The following is a 27650-nucleotide window of genomic DNA, read 5'->3' as shown; positions in this document are numbered from 1 at the left end:
ATGTATTGAGCTGCTTGCACCCACTCCGGGTCAAGGAGATCCTCTTGTGTATCTCACAGTTACACTTGTTATGGCCTATGTCAGGGGTGGCCAAAGTTGCTTAATGTAAGAGCCACATAGAATAAACATCAGATGTTTAAGAGCCACAAGCCATGAACACCAGATGTTTGAGAGCCACAAATAGATGGGAGAGGGAGAGGTGGAAAGACAGCAACTTTAAATACATTCTACAAGCTATTGGCTGGCTTGGAGAGGCGATTGAGAGAGAAATGCCTTCTCCAAGCTGGCTGATGGGGTGGTGGCCTCAATATGTATGAAAAAGCCACGTGTGGCTCCTGAGCCACAGTTTGCCCACTCCTGAACTAGGACTTGGAAGACCTGAGTTCAAATTTGTACATCCAGGAAATAATGGATGGCATTTAAATTACTCAGCCCAGCCTTCCTCACAAGGTTGTTGTAAGCATAATGGACGAAGGGAGGTCCATTTTCGCCACCTTAAGCTCCTCCAAGGAAAGGCGGCGCAGAAATGTGGTAGTTTTTCTTCATCCAAATATTTACATCTTCTCGCATTTTGAGTAGCCTCAGTGGTACGTTCCGCTTCTCACCCCCGTCTCTGGATGGTACAGCTCACTTCGGAACCTCGACTCCCTCTCGGTCGTCGTCAACAGTTATTCTGCGCTTTCTACTGTTCTCCCCTCACCCCGTTGGCGAAGTGGTACGTTCGACAGCTTTTCCTCCTCCCCGTTCTTTAGCGCGCTCTTCAGGTGGTAGGCGCCGCGCGCTTTGATTGGTCTCGGCACCCCGCAGTCGACGCCGCTGCCGCCAGAGACAGTCAGTCAGCGAAGGAAGCGAGCGACGAGTGGGTCGCTCGGCGGCCACCTTTTCCCGCCCTTGCCTCTTCGTCCACGGTCTCCTTGGCTGGTAATGGCCTCGGGTAGGTGTTTCGCCTTCTCCTTTCGTGGTGACCGGGCGCCTGAGGGGAAGGCGGAGGCCGAGGAAGGAGGGGGGCGTGGTGTAGCGCAGACGGCGGAATTGAGCGGGGCCTGGCTGCTGCCATCTTGGATGGGGCTACGCCTGCGCACTCCCGTCCCACGCTTGGCTCCTCCCATCAGTTCAAAGACCCTCTTAGCTGTGCGGTGGGTTGGGCTTTAGTGTAGGATTGTGTTGTTTCCCTGAAACTGGACCAAACTTAGTAAATAGTAATTTATACTTAGAGCTTGCATTGGTCTACTGGTACAGGCAGTGCTTTACAAAGTAAGAATGTAATAAATATGCATTAGCATTTGTTTAGTACTCCTCGAGTATTGTAGTGTTGTGAATTATCCTGGAAATATGACAACAAACCTGTAAGAGGGTGAATTTATTATTAGTAGTGGTGTATTCCCTGCCGCCCCCCCCCCCCCCGCATATCACAGAACTGTTTGCGGGGAAGTTCTGCGGTGGACCATTGTACTGTTTGTAGAGGAAGAATGCATTTGCATAGTATTTTTAGGGAGAGTACATAGGAATATTTTGAAACGATTTTAACAACCTGTAGTGCCTGTCCACCTGATAATGTTCTTGTGAATTAGATCTGGTCACTGGCCATAATAAAATTGAACTAACAACCTTTAGGGAAAGTTTGTACTATCATTTACTTTAAAGGGTTGTTATCAGGATATAGCAAGATTACTCAGAACATTTTATGTGTATTGCTTTGAAAGTATTTTTGCAAGTCTTTAAAATAAACATTTGTTAATGATGATATTTGTTTGTCCTTCCCTGTTTTGCAGGGATTTTGTAAGGGTTCTGGTGTATGAAAACTCTTTTGAACACTTTTTAAATACATGACTGTTATGTAATTACAAATCAGCTTATATCAAAACACAGGTTCATGTACAGAATATAATCATAACATTATTTGCCAGTTTTAAATGTAGCTTAACTTTAACAGTCAAGGAATAAAGTTCATAAGAGAAAAACTAGCAGCCTCCACAGGGCTTTTTTTGTAGAAAAAGCCCAGCAGGAACTCATTTACGTATTAGGCCATACCCTCTGACATCACCATTGTTTCACACGGCTTTTTGTAGGAAAAACCCAGCAGGAATTAATTTGCATATTTGGCCACACCCCCTGACAACAAGTCAGCGGGAACTGTGTTCCTGTGTGTTCCTGCTCAAAAAAGCCCTGAGCCTCCAGAACCTGTATAAGCATCCACCCCCATCATGATCCTAGAGAAGCAAAGATGGTATGCAGAGTGCAATGGCAACTAGCATAATCAACCGAAATCAAAGGCCCTTCAGAAGAGAAAATTCCAGAGGTTGTGTGTTGGTCTGCACTAGAACAGGTAGGCTCAAGTCCAGTAGCACCATGGAGGCCAACAAGATTTTGGTATAATCTTTCAAGAGTCAAAGCTCCACCAGGTATCTGACAAAGGGAGCTTTGACTCTTGAAAGATTATATCCCCAAAATTGTGTTGGTTTCTAAGGGGCTATTGGACTTGAGTATAACAAAAAAGTTATTTTTTTAAATTGCTACAGCAAATCTGAAAGGTGGCTTATTATAATTTTATCATTATCTGTCTGTGAGACAGACAAAATAGAGTATTTGAAGCTTTTTTCTTTTTGTTTTTTTGTGTGAGTACATGCCTGGAAGTCATGGTGACTTCTGGCAACCCCTACTGGGGCATGGAGGACGTTCGGAGAAGTGGCTCAATATAGCCTTTCTCTGCCTCCGGGTCCTGGTATTCCAAGGAGGTCTCCCATCCCAGTATTTGCCAGGGTTGGCCCTTCTTAGCTTTCAGGATCTGACAAGATGGGCTTGCCTGGGGTATCCAGGTCAGGGTGAGTATTTGAAGCACTTTCAGCAACCATGTTAGAATTGTTTTGTAGTACAAGAAGACAGATGTCCGTCCCCAAGGGTCTTGTGATGTAAAATTCAAGATAGGAAAGGAAGTGGAGATAATCAAAGATGTAGATTGGGGAGAGTGTGAGACTGAGAGAGAATAGCTTTCCTGGGATGCTCAGAGGTGAAGTGAGATTTCAGGGGGGAAATCTTCGGTCTTGTGAGATAGTATAATGGCTGTGACTAGCCTCAGAGGGAGGGATTCCCCACTTCAAACCTTGCTAGTGCCCTGAACTTAGTTGATCTTAGGCAGACTTTTTGACATTAAGAAGAAGATTAACTCCTCTCCAGCACTCTATAAATGCAAAGCTGTTGTGTTTGCTGCTATGACCTGATGATCTAGGCTAGCGTGATTTTGTCAGATCTTGAAAACTCTGCAGGTTCAATCCTGGCTGGTACTTGGATCAGAAACCACCAAGGAAGTCCAGGGTAGCTACTCAGAGGCAGGCAATAGTAAACCACCTGTTTGCCTCTTGCCTTGAAAACCCTGTGAGGTTGCCATAAGTTGACTGCAGCTTGATGGCCCTCCACTGTGCTTGCTACTAGAAGGAGCACTTAAGCTGCTCAAGTTGTGGTGTTTGCCAGTGGTCAGATGTGTAAGCAGGATTCTGCAAACACTTGTAAACAGTATTAAACAGCTAATGCTGTCCCAGAGGAGCTATTTATAGTGGCAGTATTCTCCCTCACCACACACGGCTCATTCATGGTGTCTAAAACTGTCATTGAGGCAAGCAACTATTTGTCTCATTAACAGTTCATCTACTGTTAATGCCTCTAGTGAAGGAAATAATTTGCAGTGATTTTCAACCGTTTTGAACCCTATGTGTGTGAGAGAGAACATCCTCTGCTTTGTGGCTTCTTCCCTATTTTGAAATGTTTGAGATCTATAATCTGTTCCACAGATTAATGTGTTAAGATTTCTCATATAGTATTTTGGGTTGTGGTATTAATACAGTACTGGGAGATGAGGAATAGCACAGTTTATCTCAAGCCATACATAGGGTGGGACTGTCAGTGGGAGAATGCTGCAGATCTTCCTGAGTGCACTGATAAGGTAACGGAGACACCTGCATGTCTATTGGGGTTCAGTGAGGGCCTTGTTCCCAAAAGGTAGATTAGGATGAGTAGCTATGTCCATCTGTAGCAGTAGAAAAGTGTAAGAATCCACTAGCACCTTAAAGACTAAACATTTGAGAACTGTACCGCTGCTTTGTTGCTGTGGCTGAGTGGAGACGTAAAACCAGAGGTTTTACCTCTAGCGTCCCACCCTAGCATCCCAAAAGCAATCCACTAATTGTGTCTGTTTTGCTTCTACAAACTTGTGTGATTTAGGGTCAAAGTAAAGGCTGCAGTTCTGAAGCCATTTAAAAAAAAAAAAAAGCAACATTCGAATGATTAATACAAGAAGTGATGTTTGCATTGCTTTTTGTGAGCAAGTTTGGATTTGCATTGTTAGTTGGTGGGAGGCCAGGAGCATGGCTCATAATTCTGTTCTGAGATTGTAACTGTCAAGCAGTATTTATTTTTATACCTTTCTTCTTTTCATTTCATTTTATTTGATTTATATCCCGCCCTACCCCACCGAAACGGGCTCAGAGCGGCTTACAACACAGAGATTCTAACAATAAAATTCAAATTTTAAATACAATAACAATTTATATAATTAAGAGATTTATATAATTCTGTCTTTCCACCTTCAAAGTGTGATTCTAACATAGGAGTAATTTCTGTTTTCTGCTTGTGTGTAAGCTGTTAGGCAGAGGCCCTCAGTGTTTGGCCTATGAAAGTCTGTAAGGTGCTGTGTACACTATTAGTGATGATTAAATAATATAGTTTGAAAAACTGATATCAAGCACACTCAACAGTGGCCAAATATGGTTTTAAGAGCATCTCTCATTGGGAAGATGTGCTTACTTGCTTCATGGAAGCTTGGAGAATGGACAGATGCTGAAATCTTGTTGTGTTTGAGAATGTTTCAGATGGCTCACCTGGTTGTTTGTGATCTTATGCTTTGTTCTTGACAGTCCCTTTATCAGCCTAAAACCAGGTTCCTAATCTGGGAGGCTCACTTTTACTGTGAACAGTTGTTATTTATTTATTGGAACCCAAAGTGGCTTACAGTGCTGGAAGGGACATTGAGAATCATCTAGTCCAACCCCTTTTACAGTGCAGGAATCCATATAGTTCTCCTCCCTCCATTTTATCTTCACAACAACCCTATGAGGTAGGTTAGGCTGGAAGAATGTGACTGGCCCAAGATCACCCAGTGAGGTTCTGTAGCAGAAGTGCTTTATTTTTCCATTAAAACACTTCCTTATCCCTGCCTTCCTTCCTGGTATGTGGTGTTCAAGGTGGCTAATTATTCAAATAGAGAAATACCAAAACAGCTCTGAAATAGCACATCAGATTGAAAACAGCAGCAAACCAATGTACTGTAAATCAGGGCTTTTTTTGTAGCAGGAACTCCTTTGCATATTAGGCCACACACCCCTGATGCAGCCAGTCCTTCAAGAACTTACAGGGCTCATAGTACAGGGCCCACTGTAAAAGGAGGTAGCGGCAAGCCTACCAAGGCCTGTATTGACAGCCTAAGTATGCAGTAAATTCATGTGGCTAGAGCAGGTGCAAGATAATTTTGCTTAAATTAGCCCTCTCCCAACCTGATTGTTTCCTCATTGTCCAAACTCCCCAAGCCAAACTACTTCCATTGTTATTTTCACTTCAGTGTAGCTGAAATGTAATTTTTCCTTGGGAGGCATCACCATGATGAAAATTAAAACTTCTGTCACTCATAGAAGTGCTAAAGCGACTGCCAGAGAACTCTGCATAATCTGAACAGAAATCAAAGTGATATCGGTGCCTAGAATTGCTCATCATCAAATATAAACCTAAGATTCAGGAGCATTTTTGGATATAAAGTTAGCTTGTTGGATGGATTTCTAGTTGGACTCCTGTTTGCTTAAATTAAAAAAAAATCCTTTTATTTTTAAGATTCTGGAAGTTTCAGCCATTCTGGCAGTCAGCAGCAGAGGTACGTGTGCTCAGTAAAAATATTGTTAAAAGCTTATGGAGGAAAATGGGTTTCCCCCTCAGAAGGTATGCGTCTATATATTCAGGGGGCCGCTTGATTTTTTGTTGTTGTTCATAATTCTCATCTGTTCTTTATAAGCATATTGAGTCTAGTTTATATAATGCAAACCGTAGTGTGAGATCCACTCTGCTCCTTTCCCCTCAGTGGCATACTGCTATCTTCAGTCTTCTCCCCCCTTCTTGCCCCTTCTTTGGCTGTTAATGACAAAACCAGCCAAAGGAGCAGCTGTCTGTGCCCTTGGTTGTCCAGGGAGTGCCCACAAGAGCAGAATCTCAGATGCATTTAATCTCCTCCCTTTCCCAATCCCATTGTAGGTCGTCAGAGGGGAGGGCTGTTAGCGACCTAGCTTTCCCGGTTGGTGACTTTCAAGGGCCTAAGAGCTTGCCACCCTCTTCCATGCAACTCAGCTTGGCAGTAAAAGCCAGAGCTGCAGATAATGTTCTGGTTAGTTAATACCAGTGGGTGGTTAACGGTTTCAGCAGCAGAGTCCCAGAGAGGTTCCATGTGAAAGCATTATTCATTTGAAACATCCTCCATTTCTCTTGCAGCTATGGGTATGGCAATCAAGGAAATCAGAACTTTGGACAACCGCCACAGGTAGGCAGACTGAGCAGCGTTGTGCTGTTTCTTTAAAGCTGCAAAGCAGCCCTGTGCTCTTACTGGCAGAAAGGGTTTTGTTGCCAAGAGCTGGATACGTTTTTGTACCTCCTTCTTAGCTTCTCTTAGGAGGTTTGCAGGGGGACAGTTGGGCACTGGCCTAAGAGAGCTCCTTGCTGTTGATCAGGAGGAAGGATGCAGTGGTTGAAGGGCTGATTGCCAGTTTAGAAACTGAATTTGCAAAATAAGCATGGATTACTCTTGTATGGCTGCCATGGTGGCTGCACATCCCCCGGTATTATCATGGCTTGGCCCTAAGAGAACTAGCCAGCATTGAACACAGTCATACTGAAAGTCAGGTCTCACGTTGTGTGCATTCGCAAAGCAGGCATCTTGACAGCTGTCAGACATGGTGACTAATTGGAAGACAGGTGTTGGGAACAGGCCAGACTCTCACTGAGAGGTGTATAAGTGGCTCCACTTATCCCTAAACACAGTTAGCACTTAGCTGTTCTGCAGTTCTGGTCCCTCCAGCCAATTGAGGCCACCTTTCTGTGACAGTGCAGCCACGGGGCCTTATCTCTCCTTTGCTGTCTTGCTGTCAATTACAGGGTTACCCTGGCTACGAGCAGAGTGGGGAGAGTTCCTCATATGGGCAAGGGTACGGAAGCTATCAAGGCAACTACGGACAAACTCAGACAGGTTTGATAAGCATGCTGACATTTCTGCACATGTGCACCATTCAGATGCGCCTGTTTTACTGAAAGCGTTCCCTGTTGGCTCTTCAGGTTATGGGCAAAGTGGCCAGCAAGGTTATGGCGGTTATGAAAATCAGAACCAGAGCTCCTACGGCCAAGAGTCCTACGGCAGTCAGGGGCAACAGAAAGATTCATCAGGAGGGTAAGGGCCCAGTCTGAAACGGATGAGTATGCAGCTAAGGTAACAGCAAACATACTCCAGCTGCTGTAAAGCCTTCTTCTTTGCTTGCTTGAGTCTTGTGTCTGAAAAGGGGATAGGGATAGTATGTTTTTCACACCCCTCTGTGCCCTCCAGGCCCACCCAGACCTTTGAAAGATGGAAGGGAGGTTGCCATATATCCACAGTGTTTGTTTCTCATCTCTTTTGGATGGAGTCAGGAGATCCTTCCCCCTTGACAACTCCTTCCTGCCTCTTGCAGGGTCTCCTGTTAACATTTTCACTTCATGTTGAGAACATAAAAGCCCTGCTGGATCTGATCTTAGATCCAACCATTGTAGCCTATTTCCCACAGTGCCCTTCTGGTGTCTTCAAGAATCCCACAAGCTGGGCAAAAGTCTGCAGACTTCCCTGTTGTTTCCCAGCAGCTGGCTTTCAGAGGTACACTTTGGATGTGTGGGAATGAGGGGTGGGTCCAGTTAGCCATCATGGCTAACAGTTCAAACAGTGGGTGTCTTTGTCTAAGTTGGTGCCCCTTGCCACAATTGGTGGTAGCGAATTATGCATGGTGTAAATAATACTGCACCTTTCTGTAGGGCATAACTCTCATGTAACCTATTAGACCAGGGGTCCCCAACCCCCAGAACATGGACCAGTACCAGGCCATGACCTGTTAGCAACTGAGCTGCGGAGTGAGGCAGAAGCACCACACCACCCCTTTCTTCCAGGCGGACACAAAAGGCAGCGCAGCCTCACTCCGAACCACTTCCTCTTTCATTCACCCGGGTCCTGGGCGAGCAGAAGGGGCAGCATGGCAGTGACCTTCACCTATCCCTCATTTAATGACCCCCATGGGAGGCAGGGATGGGTGTGGGGGCAGCCTGGGGCAGCAAAAACCCCAGCACCCCTGCTGGTTCGTGGGAAAATTGTCTTCCACAAAACCGGTCCCTGGTGCCAAAAAGGTTGGGGGCCACTGTGTTAGCCCAACGATGACAGCATTCCCAAGCAGGTCTACTTAGAATCCTGGTGGCAGAAAGTACCATCAAGTTGCAGTCGTATTATGGCAACTCCATAGGGATTTCAAGACGAGACAGAGTTGGTTTGTCATTGCCTGCCTCTGCATAGCAACCCTGAACTTCCTTGGCGGTCTTCCATCCAAGTACTCACCAGGCAGGGCTGATCCTACTTACCTTCTGAGATCTAACCAAGATCAGGCTAGCCTGGGCTGTTCAAGTCAGGATCCCAGTTGGGTCTATTCAATAGGGCTTACTCCCTGGAAAATTTTCTTAGGATTGCACTGTACAGAGTACTTTCGGTGGTGGTTTAGCTGCTGGATGTATGTTCCCTTTGGACAGGGGCTCTTCCTCCTGTGCCTTCAGTGAGTTGTGGCCTCAGAGCTCCTAGTTTCCTTTTTAACACCATCTTCCATTTAATAGACTTTTCATATTTGTTCTGTCTCTGGGCCAGCTGTTATGTTTCCAGTGTTTCCCCCTCCTTTAGCTCTTTGCCAGCTGCATCAAGAGCTGGAGTAGTATATTGTCTGATTTAGTATAGTTGGGCTTCCTGGGTCGTTTTTGAAGGTTTAGAGAACAATGCATCTGAGAAGGAAAGAAGATTCTAAAACAGTGGGATTTTGTATGTTCCCATTATTTGAGCTGATATTTTGGATCTGCGCTCAGATAATTTAAGAACCTGAAATCTCACTATACCAGAGGCTCACAAGTACTCGAAAAGCATGTCCTTGAACTGTCTTTGAGGGGATGGCCTGTGGCTTGGTGGTAGAGCATCTGCTTTGCGTGCAAAAGGTCCCATGTTCAATTCCTGGCACCCCCACTTAAGGATTCGGTAGCAGAAGATGTGAAAGATGACCCTACCTAGAGTCTGTAGAGAGCTGCTGCGGATCTGAAGAGGCAATACTGACCTTTATGGAGCAGTGTTCTTGTTCAGTCTAAGGCAGTGTGCATTCATGCGGAGAACTCCAGTGATAATTGAAGAGGGGCAGTTGCCTTTTTGAGTCATAACACTGGGTATCCTGATCAAACCAAAATGTTTGCTTGCTGACTACATAGATCGCCTGTCAACCATTCAGAATCTATTTTTACATAAGATCAAATGCAGACAATCGCGTTCTCACGTTTAGCCCTTCTTCTCTGAACTCTCTAGACGTTGCAGCCACTGTTGTTCTCTTCTACTTTTCTTCTTGACAAGGCTAGGAGAAGGGAGAGGGGTTATAGGTCAGCACTGGAGGCATCGTTTGCATGTAAAAGACCCCAGTTGCAGTCCCTGGTATTTTTGTTTAAAAGATCTTGAGTAGCAGGCATTGAGGAGGATCCTGAGACTGGAGAGCTGTGCCAGTTAGAGCAGTTAGTACTGAGTTTGATAGAGCAATGGTTTGCATCAAGCAACTTTCTGTCATCATATAGCTCTTCTTCTTTTGCCCTCTTCCCAAATGTACTGAGGAGCAGAGCCCTTCGGAACAAAGAAGCTGCTCTTCTGTAGCGGGCAGGGCTTGTCTTCTCCTGGGGATCAGGTTTACTGAGGGATCTCAGATGCTGCCACTTTGAGTTTTGGTGCATGCTTTTGACCTAGAGACTAAACGATGTGCAGTGATACTTCTCTTTTGTTTCAGCGGGAGGCCTTCGTACGACCAGAAGCCCAGCTACGGGCAACAACCAGGTTCATACGGGCAACAACAAAGTTCGTATGACCAGCCTTCAGGTTTTGGTCAGCAGCAAGGGTCCTACGACCAACAGTCGGGTTACAGCCAGCAGCAAAAGCCGCTTGACCAGCAATCCAGCTATGGCCAGCAGGGACAGCAGCAGAGCTCATATGACCAGCAGTCAGGCTACAGCCAAAACCGAGACTCCTGTGACCAGCAGCAGCAGGGCTATGGCCAGCAGCCAGGCTCTTATGGCCAGAAGTCAAGCTATGGCCAGCAACAAGGATCATATGGTCAGAACCAGCCATCCTACCAGATGCAGCAGAAGGAAAGTTACGGACAGAACATGCAGGGTGGGTGGACTTCGGGGCTCAGAGATAGTTAACAGAAGTAAATATGAGCGTTGCTAATAGTGCTTACATTTATAAACATGGGGGTGGGGTTGTCTGTAAAACCATCACCTGACTTTTGGGGATGGGAGACTTTGTTCATTGCATGAAGCTCCAGGTTCATTTACTGGTGTTTCTAGTTAAGGGCTCTTCAGTGCAATCCTAAGCAGAGTGATGCTCTTCTGAGTCTGTCTAAATCAATGCACTACTTGGATAGCAACACTGGGAGAGAACGATTTCCGCCTCCTTGTTCTCATCACATCTGGGAGCCAGTGTGGTGTAGTGGTTAAGTGTGAGGACTCTTATCTGGGAGAACCCCACTCCACCACATGTGCCTGCTGGAATTGATTCCCCACTCCTTCACATGCACCTGCTGGAATGTCCTTGGGCTCTCATGACTCTCATAGGATTTGTCCTTGAAAGGGCAGCTTCTGTGAGAGCTCTCTCAGCCCCACCCACCTCACACTCTCAGCCCCACCAACTCTCTTATCCTCACCCACCCACCTCTGTTGTGGGGGAAGAAAGTAAAGGAGATTGTAAGCCTCTCTGAGACTCTGATTCAGAGAGAAGAGTGGGTATAAATCTTTAGTCATCGTCTTTGTGCAGTGCTGTAACACTGAGTACTGGAGGACAGGGATTTGTTTTGCAGCTAGACCTTGCTAGTTTTGGTAAGGGCTTCTATTTATGTATTACAGATTTCCTTTTATTAAAAAATCTTCCCTGTACTGAAACAGTACTCTGGGGGTTGGAAACAGGAAAAGTAGCTTAAGGTAGTGTAAACAGAGCTAGTAATAGAAATGGCCTATAAAAGAAGTAGTATATTCAGGCGGAATGTTAACTAATAACAGAGTAAAGCAGCTAAACAGATTTCTCCTGGTGCTTAAATGTGATAAAGCACGTGCCAGGCCCACTTCCCTTATTCGTTTGGGAGATTTCTGATCTGTATTTTTGTTGAAAGGCATTTGAGAGAGTTGTAGATAAAGATATGACAAGAAAGCAGGAAAAGAAAAACTTACAGTTCAGAGGATCTAAAAGCACCAACAAAGAGCAGCACAGTGAAGATCAGCAACTTTTAAAATCACTAATCTCATCTCTTTACTGTGATCTCTCATGGTTTTTGTGCTGGCAGGTCCCATGGTCCCCAGCATAGTCCTTTTGGTGCACAAACACACTCTCTTTTTCAGCTGTTGAAAAGCTAATTGGATCTAACCTGTAAATTAGCTATAAAGCCAAAAGGGGGTTGGGTAGTAGAATGACGTTGTTTATTTTATCAGGTGCCTACCAGAATACAGATATAGCATAGCATGTTTCATGTAAATGAGGGGGTCTATTTGTGTCCACCCGAGAGTAATTGCTTTGTAATTCTGCAGATGATCGCCGTGAAAAGAGCAGGTATGGAGAAGACAACAGAGGTCATGGTGGGCCACGAGGAGGTGGAAGCAGGTTCGATTCTGACAGCAGAGGTCCAATGTCTGGGATGAGGTAAGAGTTTAACTCCTAGTACTTGCAGATTATGACGTACAGTTGCCTAGCTGGTATGGTCTCCGTGCTATGGATGCTTGAAAGCTGTTTTGACTCAAGAGTTCAAATCTGAAGGTATTTAATGTTATCATTATTGCTTTCTCATTCTCTCTTCTGGAGAACACAGGCTGGGAATGCAGCATTCTTTGTTACAGCAAAGTAGTGTTTTAGGGCAGTTGGCCCCCAAACTTTTTGGCACCAAGGACTGGTTTCATGGAAGACAATTTTTCCATGGACCGGTATGGGGGGGGTGCCATGGTGCCTGCCATGGTGGTCTTTAAATGGGGGGAGCCTGGGGCTTTTTCTGCCACCTCCCCACTAGGTGGCCAGGCAGCAGAAAGCCAGTCTGCCTCCCCTTCCCATTTCAAGACACCCGCCAGTCATCTGAGTTAGGCCATGCTGCCTCTTTCGTCTGCCCGGATCCCAGGCAGGTGGGGGTGGTGCAGCACCTCTGCCTTGCTCCATGGACCGGTTGCTAGCAGGCCATGGACCGGCACTGATCCATGGACCGGTGGTTGGGGACTCCTGTTTTAGGGGAACAAATCTAGTGCCTAGTTTAATTTGTAGGCATCAGACCTGGTCATGCTTTCACTGAAGGACTCCTGGGATCCTCCTATTCATTAATATGCCAAGTACAAGTTATAGTCGTGGCTCATCCCCTTGACAAAACAAGCAGGTTATCATTTTTCCCCCTGAACAGGCAGGGACTTGCACAGCCAGCTTTTCACCGAGCTCTGCCCCCGTGGCCTTGACACTAGTCCAGCCCTCCAACCTGTACACTGTACTGGTTGATACAATGCTGTGAAACTGCTTGCCTTAAGCAGTCGTTGGAATTCAGCAGACAAGCTTCAGCCTCGTGCCTTAAAAAACGCTTTTGTAATCACATGGTACTTAGCATTTCTGTAGCATTTTCAGTGTTCAGAGCGCTTCACGTTCTCCTTTATTGTTAACGACAGTCCTGTAAGGTGAGCCAGCATAATTATCCCAGTAGTTTAGATGTTCGTCTGAGGCTGAGAGGAGGGTCTTTTGTCTCAGGTCAGGTTTGGCTTGAGCATCTGGCAGATTCTCTTAAGCTGCTGCATGACAACCAAGTAGCTTTTCATTCCTGGTAATTTCAAGCAACGTCGGAAAACAAACTTTCTTTCTTACTGAGTGTTGAGATCCCCTTAACATGGATGCGCTGGAATTTTTTCTTCATCATTAAAGTGTATTGTGAGATGTGAGGGGGTTAAAGGAGAAGATGTTCTAACTTTGCTTAGAAAGGAGCATGCTTGATCCTGGTAGCTGAATAGAAGGCAAAGAGTGTGGTGTCAGGTGTATTCTGGTCTCGAGAGATGCTTATGACCAGGCTGGATTCAAGAAGGTGCTCTGTTCTGATGGGAATTGAGCTTTCTGATTTCCCAGCTCAGAGTCTGGCGAAAGCTTTCGTTGCCTGGCAACGTGAAATACAGCACTGCTCCTATTCACAGCTCTAGCAACAGTCTTTGTAAAGTTTAAGCAAATGGGTTTGAAGGTGGGAGGGAAAGTGGAAGCCCTTAGGGTTCGTGGTGGGGAGTTGTCTTTGTCTTTCCAGAGCTGGAAGGATTAAATGCTGTCTTGCTGATTTAGGAGTGGAGGCCGCTCTTCTAAATAGGTTAGAATGCTGGGTCTCCTTGGACCATGCTGGATCCACATGCTGAGGTTGGACTGTCCTACATGCCCATTGAAGAATTCAGGAAAGAGGGCTTGGTGTCAGAAGCTTGAATTTGTTACTGCACTTCTGCCTGCATCTATTACAGATGCTTTTGAATCAGCTATCTGTCCATGTGTCTATCAGAATGTGGAGCCAGTTAACTTGTCCAGTGAAAAATTGTGGGGGTGGGGGTTGAGATGGAGTGACGAGAATGTTAAAGGGAACCTGTGTCAAATGGAAGCTCTGTTGACTTCTCAGCCCCAGATGCTAAACAAAAAGCAGTTGTTCACTGGAAAATCATTTTGACTCACAAATGGTCTTGTGGGATGTCATAAAGAGATGCTTATGTGTTAATTTACAGGTCAGGGGAACAGGCCTTTGTGGGAAATGAGGCAAGTGATCCCAGGCATTCCTTCAGGCAGACCCCAGCCAGACCGCAGCCCAGCTTCACTTTTTACTTTTGCCTTATTTATGGATCTCTTTCACTTGTTTACCCATCAAGTTATTTCCCTGCAGCTTAGGCCCTTGCTTGACTGGTTTTCTAGATGTAAGCTTGAATTCCCTTTATTGAGCTGAGGAGGACCCATATCTCAGTGGTGCAGAGGAAAGGCCTTCCGTGTAGAATGTTGAATATGGACCTCTGGCACCAGGGCTGGGAAACAGCCCTCTTCCTTGTGGGTCACTGCCAGTCAGCACACAACAACACTGAGCTCACAGGATTTGAGTCTAGTAGTGCTTTAGTAGCCAACAAGATCTTGGAGGTACCAGCTTTTGAAAGTCAAAGCCAGATCATGACAGGGCTCTGTGGGATGAAGAGAGCTTTGACTCTTGGAAGTGTATACCTCCAAAATCTTGTTGGTTTCTAAGGTGCTAGTGGACTTGAATCTAGCTGCTCTATTGCAGACGAACACGTCTGCCCTCTGAAACAATCAATGCTGGACTCGGTTGAGCGGTGAGATCTGGCTTTCGAAATAAGGTGGCTTCATAAATTGAAGTTTGGAATTCACTGCCACAGGAGGTGGTGACGGCTGCCAGCATAGACAGATTCAAGAGGGGCTTGGATAAGCATATGGAGCAGAGGTCCATCAGTGGCTGTTAGCCGCAGCATATTGATGGAACTCTCTGTCTGGGGCAAGTGATGCTCTGTATTCTTGGTGCTTGGTAGAGGGAGCAACAGTGGGAGGGCTTCTAGTGTCCTGGCCCCACTGGTGGACCTCCTGATGGTGCCTGGTTTTTTGGCCACTGTGTGACACAGCATGTTGGACTGAATGGGCCATTGGTCTGATCCAACATGGCTTCTCTTACTTTCTTAAAAAAAAACCCCTGGGAAATAGGGCTTCTCTGAGCAGTCCTGGGTTTCAGTGAGGCGTTCCTGGGAAATGAGGCTTGGGAGGGGTTGTGGAGCTCCACAGGAGGAGTGCTAGTCCTTGAGATTCCTTTTTCCTAGAGAGGAAAATCCCGTTACAGAAGGCCATAGAAAGAAGAGTACAGAACGCACAGCAGCAATACAGTGCGCAACGCAAGCCGTTGTAGGCAGCCACCACAGTTTGTGAGCTGGTCCCAGCCATGCTGCTGGAGGGAGGACTTGCTATCTCTCCTTGGGACTTATCAGTCAAAAATGTTCTGTGAGGCTATGTGGGAGCCTTATTGTCTTTTTGGGGTTGCTCTAAGCAGATAGAAGAAACCGTTCATGGGGATGGCAAAATGCAAGCAGACTAAAGAGAAGCGACAGTTTTGTAGCTTACTTGGGGTGTGGGAGGAGGTGTACACGTTCAGGGGGAGGGGGCATAGTTTAGGCTAGTAGGCCATGAGGATTAAAATAGTAATTTTGCAGCGTGGCACAGTTCTTGGTGTGTGTCACTAACTCTAAATTTAAACTTCTTATGCCCAGCGAATGACCGGGCTCTTTTTAGACTGCATCTTGTTCCCTGTCACTGAGAAACGTTAGCATTTATGAGCTGCGGTTCATGGCATCTGGACTTGCTTGTACCGTATTTGAAAATCTGAAGTCCATTTTGAAAAGTCTCAGACTGAAAACTCATGCTTGTCATTCTTCGTGCACTGAAAAGGCAGTCCTGTGTGTGATCCCTAGCCTGCCTCTTTGTTGGATCTACTGCTTTGTGGGTACATCTAGCCTGAAATACATATTAGAGGAAGCATTAAAGATTGCTGCTCAAAAAATAAAAATCATTTTTTTTGGGGGGGGGGGGGGAGGGGAAGAACCCTGAAGTCAGAGATTAATTTGCTGGTGACCACAATTAGTCTTTTCTGCTCTTGTCTGTCCCAATGTACCAGGGAAATGAATGGAAAGGGTTAGTGATTAAAACATTGTTGCATTTTTCTAGTTCTTAAGAAGAATGCAGATTTATACCCCACCCTTCTCTCTGAAACAGAGACTCAGAGTGGCTTACAATCTCCTTTATCTTCTTCCCCCACAACAGACACCCTGTGAGGTGGGTGGGGCTGAGAGGGCTCTCTCAGAAGCTGCCCTTTCAAGGACAACTCCTGTGAGAGCTACGGCTGACCCAAGGCCATTCCAGTTTGGTGTAGAGAGCCATTTTGGTGTAGTGGTTAAGTGTGCGGACTCTTATCTGGGAGAACCGGATTTGATTCCCCACTCCTCCACTTGCATCTGCTGGGATGGCCTTGGGTCAGCCGTAGCTCTGGCAGAGGTTGTCCTTGAAAGGGCAGCTGCTGTGAGAGCCGTCTCAGCCCCACCCACCTCACAGGGTGTCTGTTGTGGGGGAGGAAGGTAAAGGAGATTGTGAGCCGCTCTGAGACTCTTCAGAGTGGAGGGCAGGATATAAATCCAATATCATCATCTTCTTCCAGCAGCTGCAAGTGGAGGAGTGGGGAATCAAATACGGTTCTCCCAGATAAGAGTCCACACACTTAACCACTACACCAAACATTAACGATCGCATTTATTTATTCATAGTCAGCATTCTTAAGGGAGGTTAGAATAAGGCTGTTGTCTCCATAAACTTGGGAAATCAAATCTCCTGAAAACCGGATCACAAAACTATAGGGAGCGGCTTGAATTTCAGTCTTTCACCTCACAAAGCATCCCAAAGTATGTAATTTTTTGACTTTAGAAGAATGAGCGTATGCTCAGTTGTAGTCACTTAACTTGAAAACACCTTCACCCATCATCAAAAGCAAATCTCCTGGGTATGTATTTTTAGGAATTCTTGCATGTTGTTAGAAAGACATTATATTGCAATATCCAGCACAATGCAGATGCTCTTGTAGATAGAAAAGTCAAAGGGGGAACTCTTGAAACTGATCAGCAGTAAGTGACCTGAGGAGTCTGTTAACTTTGTACGAAGAACAAAAGCAGCATTATTTTTAAATGTACTTAGTGTGGACACTTCTCGTGTAGCATGTGCAGGTGCTGGTTCAGAAAAGCTACTTTGGAGAACAGTTCTGTGTTGACTAGGGCATATGTATATATTTCCCCTCGCCCTTGAAGTTGTGTAAATTAGTCATAACAAATAAACAGCATGTGGCAGGTGGCCCATTTTGGTTGCATCCTCTTCCTATACCACATCCCTCCTGTTCTGGGGGCTCCCTAACCTTCAGCAGCAACTTTTCTTGGGGCTGTAATGGAAGGGTAAGAGAAACAAAAACCTTTCTACCAACTTTTTGTATAGGCAGAAGCACTGGGTCCAACCTGGTGACTCCCAGCCTTCATGCATACTTCTTGCATGCATCCAGGGCCTGAGTTTGTTTGTAAAGGATGGCAGGGTCTGGAGGAGAGGTGGGGATACTTGTGCACACTGCATAGCTTCCTTTATTTGACTGATGAGACCAAGAAGTCTCCCCTGGGAAGGAGCTGTTGGCTCGAGTTATCACTGGACCAGAACTCAGGAGCATTTGATGGTTCTTAGCAACAGTAGCTTTCGAAATTGTCGCTTTCGAGCCACTGGGCTCGGCTTGTAGAGACTCAAGGAAGAAATCACTTCTTCAATTTTTCCTCTGCAGTGGTGGTGACCGAGGGGGCTCCAAAAATTTTGGTGGTAAGTGCCAAGCATTTTGAAACAAAATGAAAAAAAAAAACCCAGCTCAAACCTCCCTCAGTGGAAATTCTCTATATTAAAAAGAAATCTTTTAAAAAGCCACCAAATGCCATGTTATGGTGTGTTAAAAATGTTTTGTTTGTTTTGTTTACCCCTCTTGGCCAAGGGTGGGTTGTTTTTGAAACAAGGATTTGGACTTTATGTACCTTTTTGTTTTCATTTTTGTTCAGCTGCATGAAAAATGTTTGTTTGTTTTTTTGTCCTAACTCTTGTTTGCCACTGGGTGGGCATATGCAGACATCCTCCAGGCACTGCATACCAGCTAGAGTGTTCTTGCTGTCCGTGGCTAGCCTGCCCTTGCAAGATGACCGCCAGTGTAAACCTGACTGCAGTCTGCAAACGTGAAAGACTGTTGACACCTTCTGTCAGATGATTTTTTTTTTTTTAATCGCAATGGTCTTCTAAATCTTGTTTTGGTTTTCTGATTGTTGCATATCTTTCCCACCCCCTTGTCTTTCTTTCACCCTCAAGTAATGTTGATGAAAAAAGACTTTTGTGTGGCTTCTGGATTTGTTCAATTACCCTTTGCTTTCTCTTTTTGACTCCCTTCTTCAGGTCAAAGGGATTATGGTCCAAAGTCAGATGCTGGTAAGCAAAAGAACAGCCTGATCAGTTTTTCTTGCCTTGGCTACTGCAAATGCCACCTCTCTGGCCTCCTCTTTGCCAGTCTTTGGTCTCCTTTCGCCTCTGCTCAGTACTCCACCACCAACGTCATTCATTTCTCTTGTTGTTCAGACCGTGTCTGGTCCCTTTCTCCGTTGGTTTCTTGTTATCTCCTCCCCTAACACAAAAACTCTTCTCCTCCATGGCCTCACCCCTTCTTACCTCCCTGTACTAGTATCCTGATTACGTCCCTGCTTGCAACTTTTATTCTACCACGCTTGGCTGTCCTGTGGTCTCCTGTTTCCTTCCTTCCTTGTTGCCTTGCATGCTTGGAGCCACCTCTCTGAACGCCTGCATGAGACTGTCTCTCTCATTGCATCTTTTCAGCAAAGCTTAAGGTGGGGACCTATTGTCTTGTATTCTGTCAAATGCAAAGCATGTCCACACAGAGAGATATTTATAGTCATTGGTTCTCTTCTTTGGCTTAAATCAGGGAATGTACTTTATAATAATAGAACTAGGGGATGGGGTGGAGTGGGCATCATTCAGTAGGTTCAGGATAGATGGAAGAAAGTACTTCATCACACAGTACAGAGTCAGTGTGTTGTGTTATATGCTGCCACAATGTATGGCAGTTTGGGTGGTTAAAAGTGGAATTAGACATGCTCAATGACAAGTCGATGATGGTTGTTAGCTCTGATTAAGAAAGAAACTTCCCTGTGCAGAGGCAGTATACCTCTTGGGTACTAGATGCTGGAAAGTAAATACAGATCTTTCTCGGTACTGCTTTATGTCTTCTCTCTAAGAATGGGCTTTTGAATTCTGCTGGGATCAAAGGCTGCTGTCCTGTATCAATACAGCTCTGCTTTCCAGTGCGTATTCACAGCTGCCCGCAACAGGGAGTTGCAGAGTTTTCTGATTTTACATATGAAACAGCGGTTGTGCTTTCATTCCAGGCATCATGAAACAGAACATTTTGGCTAACCCCCCCCCCCCCCCAAAATGCTGTTTCGATTTTAAAATAACTTCTCTCTCTCCCCCCCCCCCCCCCTTAATCTAGATTCGGAATCTGATAACTCTGACAACAACACCATCTTTGTACAAGGACTCGGAGATGACGTTTCAACGGAACAAGTGGCTGAGTATTTCAAGCAAATAGGTGTTATAAAGGTGTGTGAAGCATTAAAAATTTAAGAAGGGTTTGGGAGTGGCAAATAATGAAGCTAAGGTGAGGGGGAGCTGCTGGGTAGAAATTTAAATTCCAGAGGAGTAGCCATATCAGTCTATTTTAGCAAAATAAAACTAGAATCCAGTGGTACCTTAAAAAGTGACCATTTATTCCAGCATTTTCTTTGAAGAAGTGGTGCAGTTCTTGTAGGTTTCTGTGATGAATAGAGAGAACAAGCACCAAAAGCCAGAAAATGCCATTTACCTCTGTGTACCTCTTCCCGTCCTCCTTTCGCAGACTAATAAAAAGACAGGCAAGCTTATGATAAACCTCTACACAGACAAAGATACTGGCAAGCCAAAGGGGGAAGCAACAGTGTCTTTTGACGATCCTCCTTCTGCTAAAGCAGCAATTGACTGGTTTGATGGTAAGGCTGACCCTTTTCTGTACATTAGCCAAGACCACACTGTTTTCCTCTTCTGACAGCTAATAAAAATGGTTAGGTGATTCCCAGTATTAATTAACTGCTGTCATAGGGTTTGTGGTGGTTTTCCTCTGTGGAGCCAGAAAGCTTAGCTGGGAGACTTGAGTTCAAGGGAGGCCTTTTCCTTTTTGCCCAGCGTCTTGTTTCTCCCTGCTTCTCCTACCCAAATATGTACTTTGCCTAGATGTTTTGCAAGTGGGGGAGCCCACAGTGCCCAGTTCTGTGGGCTCTCATGATTGCCTTTCTTAATAGAGTTCCAGGCCTCTTTTCCATTATTAAAATTGCTTTCAGACCCACCGAGGGTTTCCCTTTTTTCTTCCTCCAGGAAAAGAGTTCAATGGCAGTGTTATCAGAGTTTCTTTTGCAACAAGACGGCCTGAATTCATGCGAGGAGGTGGAGGAGGAGGAGGCGGTGGACGCCGAGGTAGCAACAAATAATCTGCTTATGCATTAACATTATTTTTATAGTCCTCCTTTTTCATTAAGACAAAGGGCAGAATACAGAATGCAAGCTGGTGCAATTGACAGAATAAAATACCTGATAAGTTAAATAACAGGAACAGAATAATAGAAATCTGAAAACAAAACATAAGGATTAACAGTGCTGCAAATTGTAATTACTTGGGTAGAACCCAGTGTGGTGAAAGCAAGATAATATATGTGGCAAACATAATGTATATAATATATATTAGTGTATATCCCGTTCCCTTTATTAAAACACCTTATTGAAATGTTGCATCATAATATCAGCGCTGTTGGCTTTATGAAACTGCCCTCCTGAACTATTAGTTTGCAGAATGCCAGCAGTGTGGGGGCCTTCCTGACTGCTAACCCATGGGTGCAGATATCTCTTGGGTATATTGAAGCTGGTGGTAACGACTGACCTATGAATGTCAAGGGCACCTCTTCAGAGCCTGGGGGAAAACACAGTGGGATGCTTTGTCCGCCTCTTTAAATCTGATACAGCAGCTGCAATTGATGCCGCTTGGAGCACAGGATAGTGGTCCCAGTGGATGGTTGAGAAGCAGGATAAACATATGGAGCAGAGGTCCATCAGTGGCTGTTAGCCACAGAATATAGATGGAGCACTATGTCTGGGGCAGTGATGCTCTGTATTCTTGGTGCCTGGGGGGCAACAGTGGGGAGGGACCATGCCAGTGGATCTCCTAATGGCACCCGGGGTTTGGCTACTGTGGGCCATAGAGTGTTGGACATGATGGGCCATTGGCCTGATCCAGCATGGCTTCTCTTATGTTCTTATGCGATCCATACAATTTGCTGAAGCTGGGTTGGAATTGGTCATTTCCTGGACAGGAGACTTCCAAATCTCTCTGTTTTGTGCCATCTTGAGTTCCACAAAAGAAGAAAGGCAGAACATAACAAATGCCATAAATAAATTGTGACCAAGGGATGTGAAAGGCAGAATTATTTTATTTATTTATTTGGAGACTCAATGCAGCTTACAACCTTCTCCGCTTCTTGGTTTTATCTTCACAGCAATCCTGTGAGATAGATTAGGCTGGGAATGCGCGACTGCTCCAAGTGAGCCCAGCAAGTTTGCATGGCAGAGTGGGGATTCAGCCCTGGGTCTCATAGATCCCAGACTGGTTCTCTAACCACTATACCAGCGGTGGCCAATGGTAGCTCTCCAGATGTTTTTTGCCTACAACTCCCATCTGCCCCAGCCATTGGCCATGCTGGCTGGGGCTGATGGGAATTGTAGGCAAAAAAAAAACATCTGGAGAGCTACCGTTGGCCACCCCTGCACTATACCATGCTGGCAAACATCTTTATCATGTACATTGACTTTCTGCCTTTCTTTTTTAATGGGGAAGTCAGCTGCAGAGAAATAATATGAATTGGTGAAAGCGGGCTATTGGAAAGAGCTTCACTCTCCCTGCTTCCCTGTCCTGCAGAGTCGGCTTGCTGCTGATGGACAGGTGGCTAACTGGGGAAGCAACAAGGCCAGCAGGAAGGCCCTTACTTGTTAGTTCTCTCTGTCTCCGCCCCCCCCCAAAGCCACAGGATAGATGGCTGCTGAGAAGGAAGGTGGGATGTGAAAAGAAGATGTGGGAACAAGGCTTTGACAAAGTGGCTGAGCAGGATGAGAGAATCAGTTTGGACAAGTTTGGTTCTAAATGAAAGAATTTTTACATCGTATGTACAAGAGACTTCTCTGGATCAGACCAAAGGTCTTATTTAGTCCAGCATCCCTGTTTCCTACAATGGCCAATCGGATACCCTTAGGAAGTTCACATACTGGGCTTGATGCGATAGTCTGTCCCCCGTAGTAGTCTTCTCCAGCCTATGGTCAAGAGATGTACTGCCCCTGGTCACAGAGGTTCTGTTGAGCTGCTTTGTTCAGAGAGGCCGTTCACGTGTCCATAAATAAACTGATGATCTAGCTGTCATCTAGGGAGAGACTGATCAGAGGCCTGTCAAGTCTGAGGTTAACCATATTGTGCTTCCAAGTCTTCGTGGTACTGCTGCCCTGCCCTGTTTTAACTTTGCCATTGTTCCTGCAGGTTCGCGAGGAGGGGGATTTGGCAGAGGCGGGGGCTTCCAAGGCCGAGGCGGGGAACCCAAGAGCGGAGACTGGGTTTGCCCGAATCCGTAAGTCCTTTTCCTTAACGGCGCCTTGAAATCGATAACGTGGTGCATGACATGGTGAGCGTGTGAAGTATATGTTCAGCTTCCTGCACTGAGCTCATCTAGCCTGTACTGTGTGCCATCACTGATAGCTGCCCTCCAGGGTCCCCTCGCCAAGAAGCCTTTTCCACCTCCTGCCCCTTTAATGGGAGGTGCCAGGGATTGACCCCAAGCTCTTCCGCAGTCAAAGCCTGTGGTCTGCTGTTGTGCCACGACTCCTAATTTTATTAGCCCTTCTCCGTGACTCAGCAGCGCTTCACAAAATAATCTGAAACTAAAAAAAAGGAGAGGGAAAGATCAGAGTATATATTAACAAGGAAGGACCCACAAAGACCAAGGGAGAGAGAAAAACCCATGCCGTTGATGTCTCCCACTCTCCAGCCGCCTTCAGCTCTGCTTCTCCTCCTTCCTGCCCAGTTGGTTTGGAATCTCCTGCCTTTCTTCCCCATTACTTGCCGTCTCTTCTCTCTCTCTCCCCTTTTCTCCATCCTCCAGCAACCCGATGGTGTCCTCACCCTGATTCATGCTTCTCTCCCCCACCTCTTTTCTGGTGACAGCAATGTATGGCTGAGCCACACACCTGAAACACCACCTGCATTATCCTTTCAATACCTGTGCATGTCTGGACATCAGTCTTAATATTGGCAAAGGGTGACTGCCTCCAGTGTTTTAAAACAAATTGGATCGTTCTGCAAGCCTCGTATTCTCTCGGCTTGCGTGTAGCCCAGTTTGATCCCGCTATGTCGATGTTTTGATCTGTGCAGAGGCCACATTTGGCTGCTAGCTAGAAGTTATGAGCTTCGAGCCTCCAAGAAACCTGGTTTGCAGTGACCTTGTAGCCAAGCCTCCTCTTCCCCACAAAAGCAGTTGTTAAAATGGGGATTCTCCTTTCTCTCAGGGTTGCGGTAACATGAATTTTGCCGCCGGAATTCCTGCAATCAGTGTAACGAGCCTAGGCCAGAAGACTCTCGTCCCTCAGGAGGAGGTATGCAGATAACCCACCAGTGCTTGAGGTGGATACTGCTGCCTTGAGCCTACATCCCCATGTTTCTCTTCTTGCATTCCTCTCTTGCAGACTTCCGTGGCAGAGGCGGCTTCGGAGGCGACAGGGGGTTCCGAGGGCGCGGTGGCCGGGGCGGCTTTGGTGGCAAAATGGGAGGAAGGTACATGCTGAATTTCAGAACAATAGAAGTATGCGCTACGGGACACCAGAGCGGTGTGCTAGAGTGCCCTTGCGTGTCAGTGCTATCAATGAGTCACAAGGATAAAATTAAATAATGTCAAGACCTCTTGCATCAATGAGACTGGCTGCTGCATGTTGGTATTATCTGCTCCAGTGGAGTCCCTGCCTCTTTCCATTTGGCCTCCAGTTTGGTGAGAGCCAGTTTGGTGTAGTGGTTAAGCGTGCGGACTCTTATCTGGGAGAACCGGGTTTGATTCTCCATTGCTCCACTTGCACCTGCTGGAGTGGCCTTGGGTCAGCCATAGCTCTGGCAGAGGTTGTCCTTGAAAGGGCAGCTACTGTGAGAGCCCTCTCCAGCCCCACCCATCTCACAGGGTGTCTGTTGTGGGGGAGGAAGGGAAAGGAGATTGTAGGCCGCTCTGAGACTCTGCCATGAAAGGGCAGCTGCTGTGAGAGCCCTCTCAGCCCCACCCAACTCACAGGGTGTCTGTTGTGGGGCAGGAAGGGAAAGGAGATTGTGGGCCGCTCTGAGACTCTGCCATGAAAGGGCAGCTGCTGTGAGAGCCCTCTCAGCCCCACCCAACTCACAGGGTGTCTGTTGTGGGGCAGGAAGGGAAAGGAGATTGTGAGCTGCTCTGAGACATTGAGATTCAGAGTGGATGGCGGGATATAAATCCAATATCTTCATCATCATCTTCTCTGGCTGGGATGGGATGGGAAATTCCCGCTGTCTACATTGAGGATGATTGGAGCCCTTTGTGGAGGCTATCCACATATCCCTGCCTGAGTCTGCTCCTGGCTGCGTGCTTGCCAATCTGGAGGCACTCCAATTAAAAAATTGCCTTTGCCGAAATATGTCTCCAGGACAGATAATCTACACCCTTTTAACACTCAGCTGAAAAAAATTGCTTCAGGTGAAGTCCACCACACCTCTCACCCATGTTGACAACTGCTGTGATAAACTGTAGGAGCAGGAATTGCTGGGGTGCATGACATCATCAAACATACCTCTGGAAGACTAGTACTTGGCATTTGTGTAGCACTAAAGTTTCAGTTCTCCAAATGCTTCACATGGACGATTGTGTCGCAGTCTTTCTAAAGGACCTGCATTGTTGGCCAGTATGTTGCAGGTGAAACCTTGAGGGTGAAGAGAGTGGCCTTGGCTAAGATCACATAGTGAGCTTGTGGCGAAGATGGGATTTGACCAGAGATACTCTCCAGCCCAGATCATGGGGGGAGGGGGGTTTCTTACCAGGCTACAGTGCACTTGTGTGGAGATGCCTTCTGATGGAAACTAGTTGCTAGATTGCTATTTATGTCAGTTCTCTGAAGGGGACCCTGGCTCCCTGGCCTTCTGAAGATACCCCAAAGCAATAATTGTTTGCTTATATGCATCAGTGAAGAAGAATTAGTACAACCTCGTGTATTTCAAAAGGGGCACTTTATTAAGACTGGAGTTCATTTGTGTACCCCTGCTTTCTTTAAAGTTGTCCTCAGTTCCCCTGCTGAAGAGTCAGTTGTAGCTCAGCATGTGCTGTTTTGTTTGTAAGTTAATTGGTTTTTCTGTACCCTTCTACAAACCTTCCTGTTACGCACATAATCATTAGAGGGTCTTCCTTCTTGCCATGCACATGCCCCCCCCCCACAAAAACGGTCATGAGTGACTTCTTACAAAGAACCTCGTGCGATGTTGTGGTTTGTTCATTTGTTTTGTGAGGCAGCTGACAAGCTATGACAATTGCCAATAGAGTAGCTTGCATTTTTGGAAAGCTGTGACATTTGAAATAGGACTTGAACCAGTTTGGAAGTCAAGGCAGGTCCAACTGCAACCGAGGCCATGGAATTCTCTTTGTTGACACATCAGATCTTAAGCACCTTTGGGATGCTGTCCTGTTCCTTTCAAAATACAGGATGGCTTTCAGTATTTGGAGTTGAGGCAGCAAAAAAAAAAAAACTAAGTAGCTTTTTAAAAACTGGAGGATTTTCTGCTGGCGGTTGGGGAGAAATAGCTTGTTTCAGTTCTGGTGGTGATTTATCTTTGGCATTGAAACGGGGAACCTCTGGCTCTAGCTTTTAAATAAAAAAGGTAAAAGTAGTCCCCTATGCAAGCACCAAGTCGTTACTGGCCCATGGGTTGATGTCACAGCATGACGTTTTCTTGGTAGACTTTTGCCATTGCCTTCCCCAGTCATCTACACTTTCACCCCTAGCAAGCTGGGTGCTCATTTCACCAGAAGGATGGAAGGCTGAGTCAACCTCTTTTAATCTCCTATTCTCTTATTTTTATATTTTTAAACTTTATTAATTCATGTAATTGTATTATTTAAACTATTGCTGTCTATTTTAACCAAATCATGCTTGTCATGTCTGTGAGCCGCCCTGAGCCCGCCTTCTGGCGGGGGAGGGCGGGATATAAAAATAAAATTTGCTTTGCTTTGCTTTGAGCCGGCTACCTGAACCCAGCTTCCGCCGGGATCGAACTCAGATTGTGAGCAGAGATGGGACTGCAGTACTGCAGCTTATCACTCTGTTCCACGGGGCTCCTAGTTTCTAAATTAGTCATGTCCAAAAGCTGTATATGGCTATAACCTCTGCCATTTCAGGAGAGGGACAAGAAACTGGGGGGAAATATTACAAGCTCTTCCAAAGTACTGAGTGCTGGCAGCTTAAGAGCCACACCAAGCCCCTTCCTTTCTCCCAGGGTTGTGGCCTCTGGATCTTTGCTTTTTCTAGTGGGTTCCCTAGCACCCCCAGCCAGGTGGCGATTGGCAGCTGGACTTGGGACTAACTTACTGCAAGCAGACATCACATGAGACTGCATTAGGAGCCGGGGCAGAATTCTTACAGCTTGCAGACTTGTGATTAAACTTAAATCCTTCTCTTTCTCTCCTAGGAACGATTTCAGAAGCGATCAGCGTAACAGACCCTACTAGAAACGGCCATGAATGTCCCCTTCATCTCTCAAATGGCTTTTTTTTTTTTTGTTGGTGAAATTTGCCAGGTTTCTCCTGCTGCTTTATACCCTATGGCCTCTTCTGGATAGTGGAATGAAAAATGTGAAAATGGCCTTTTATTTTAATGGGAGGGACGGGGTCGGAGGCTTTTTTCACTTTTCTTTTTTTAAAAAAACAAAAACAAAACACAAGTCCATTGAAATTTCATCTTTAATTTCCAACATTCTCCTCTCCAGTACACAATGCTCCAATACCCCACTTCACCCCCCTGCCCACCTTAATTCTTCCACAGCCTCAAAGATGGAATTAAATTGTAAAATATTTGCCAAAAATCTGATGTGTTTTATAATACAATAAAAGCTGTTTATTTGTGACATTTTGGCTTGGTTCCCTCCCTTTCTTATTTAGCGACCTCCCCATTGTTTCTCTTGGTCTCTGCTACAGCAAGAATGAGGCATGCTTGGACGGGCCTGCCAAGTGCAATTCAGTAGCGAGAAAATCTGAATTATGCAACTGTGTAAATTGTAGTTTTCTCATATCAGCATAATTCTCTTGGTTACAGAGGAGGCTGTGCATGGCAGGAAAGCCCTGACCCTTGGAATTCATGCTGATTTTCCTTCGCCCCCGTTTTCACCAGATACAAGAGCCAGTGTGGTGTAGTGGTTATGAGTGTTGGGCCACAGTTTGGGAGACCTGGATTTGAATCCCCATTTGTGCCATGGAAGTTTACTGGGTGGCCTTGGGCCAGTCACGCTCTCTCAGCCTAGCCTACCTCTCAGGGTTGTTGTGAGGATAAAATGGAG

The 27650-nt window shown here is 45.9% G+C and overlaps 1 protein-coding gene across 1 annotated transcript; it reads left to right on the top strand.

Annotated features, from left to right (window-relative positions):
* Window positions 1–6517: 6517 nt before the first annotated feature.
* On the top strand, window positions 6518–27221 carry TAF15 (TATA-box binding protein associated factor 15; the record flags this gene model as incomplete). Its single annotated transcript, XM_060259640.1, is given in 15 exon segments — window positions 6518–6571; window positions 7183–7273; window positions 7360–7471; window positions 10116–10498; window positions 11905–12016; window positions 17712–17746; window positions 18362–18394; window positions 19470–19579; window positions 19875–20004; window positions 20387–20485; window positions 22587–22678; window positions 23609–23627; window positions 23630–23695; window positions 23786–23873; window positions 26787–27221. Coding segments are annotated over 15 exon segments (1464 nt in total), but the record flags the coding sequence as incomplete, so codon positions are not given.
* Window positions 27222–27650: the final 429 nt, after the last annotated feature.

This window comes from Heteronotia binoei, chromosome 18, assembly GCF_032191835.1.
Source record: "Heteronotia binoei isolate CCM8104 ecotype False Entrance Well chromosome 18, APGP_CSIRO_Hbin_v1, whole genome shotgun sequence".
Classification (NCBI taxonomy): Eukaryota; Metazoa; Chordata; class Lepidosauria; order Squamata; family Gekkonidae; genus Heteronotia; species Heteronotia binoei.
The sequence above is the reverse complement of the archived record's forward strand: the minus strand, read 5'-3'. Positions and strand labels throughout refer to the sequence as shown.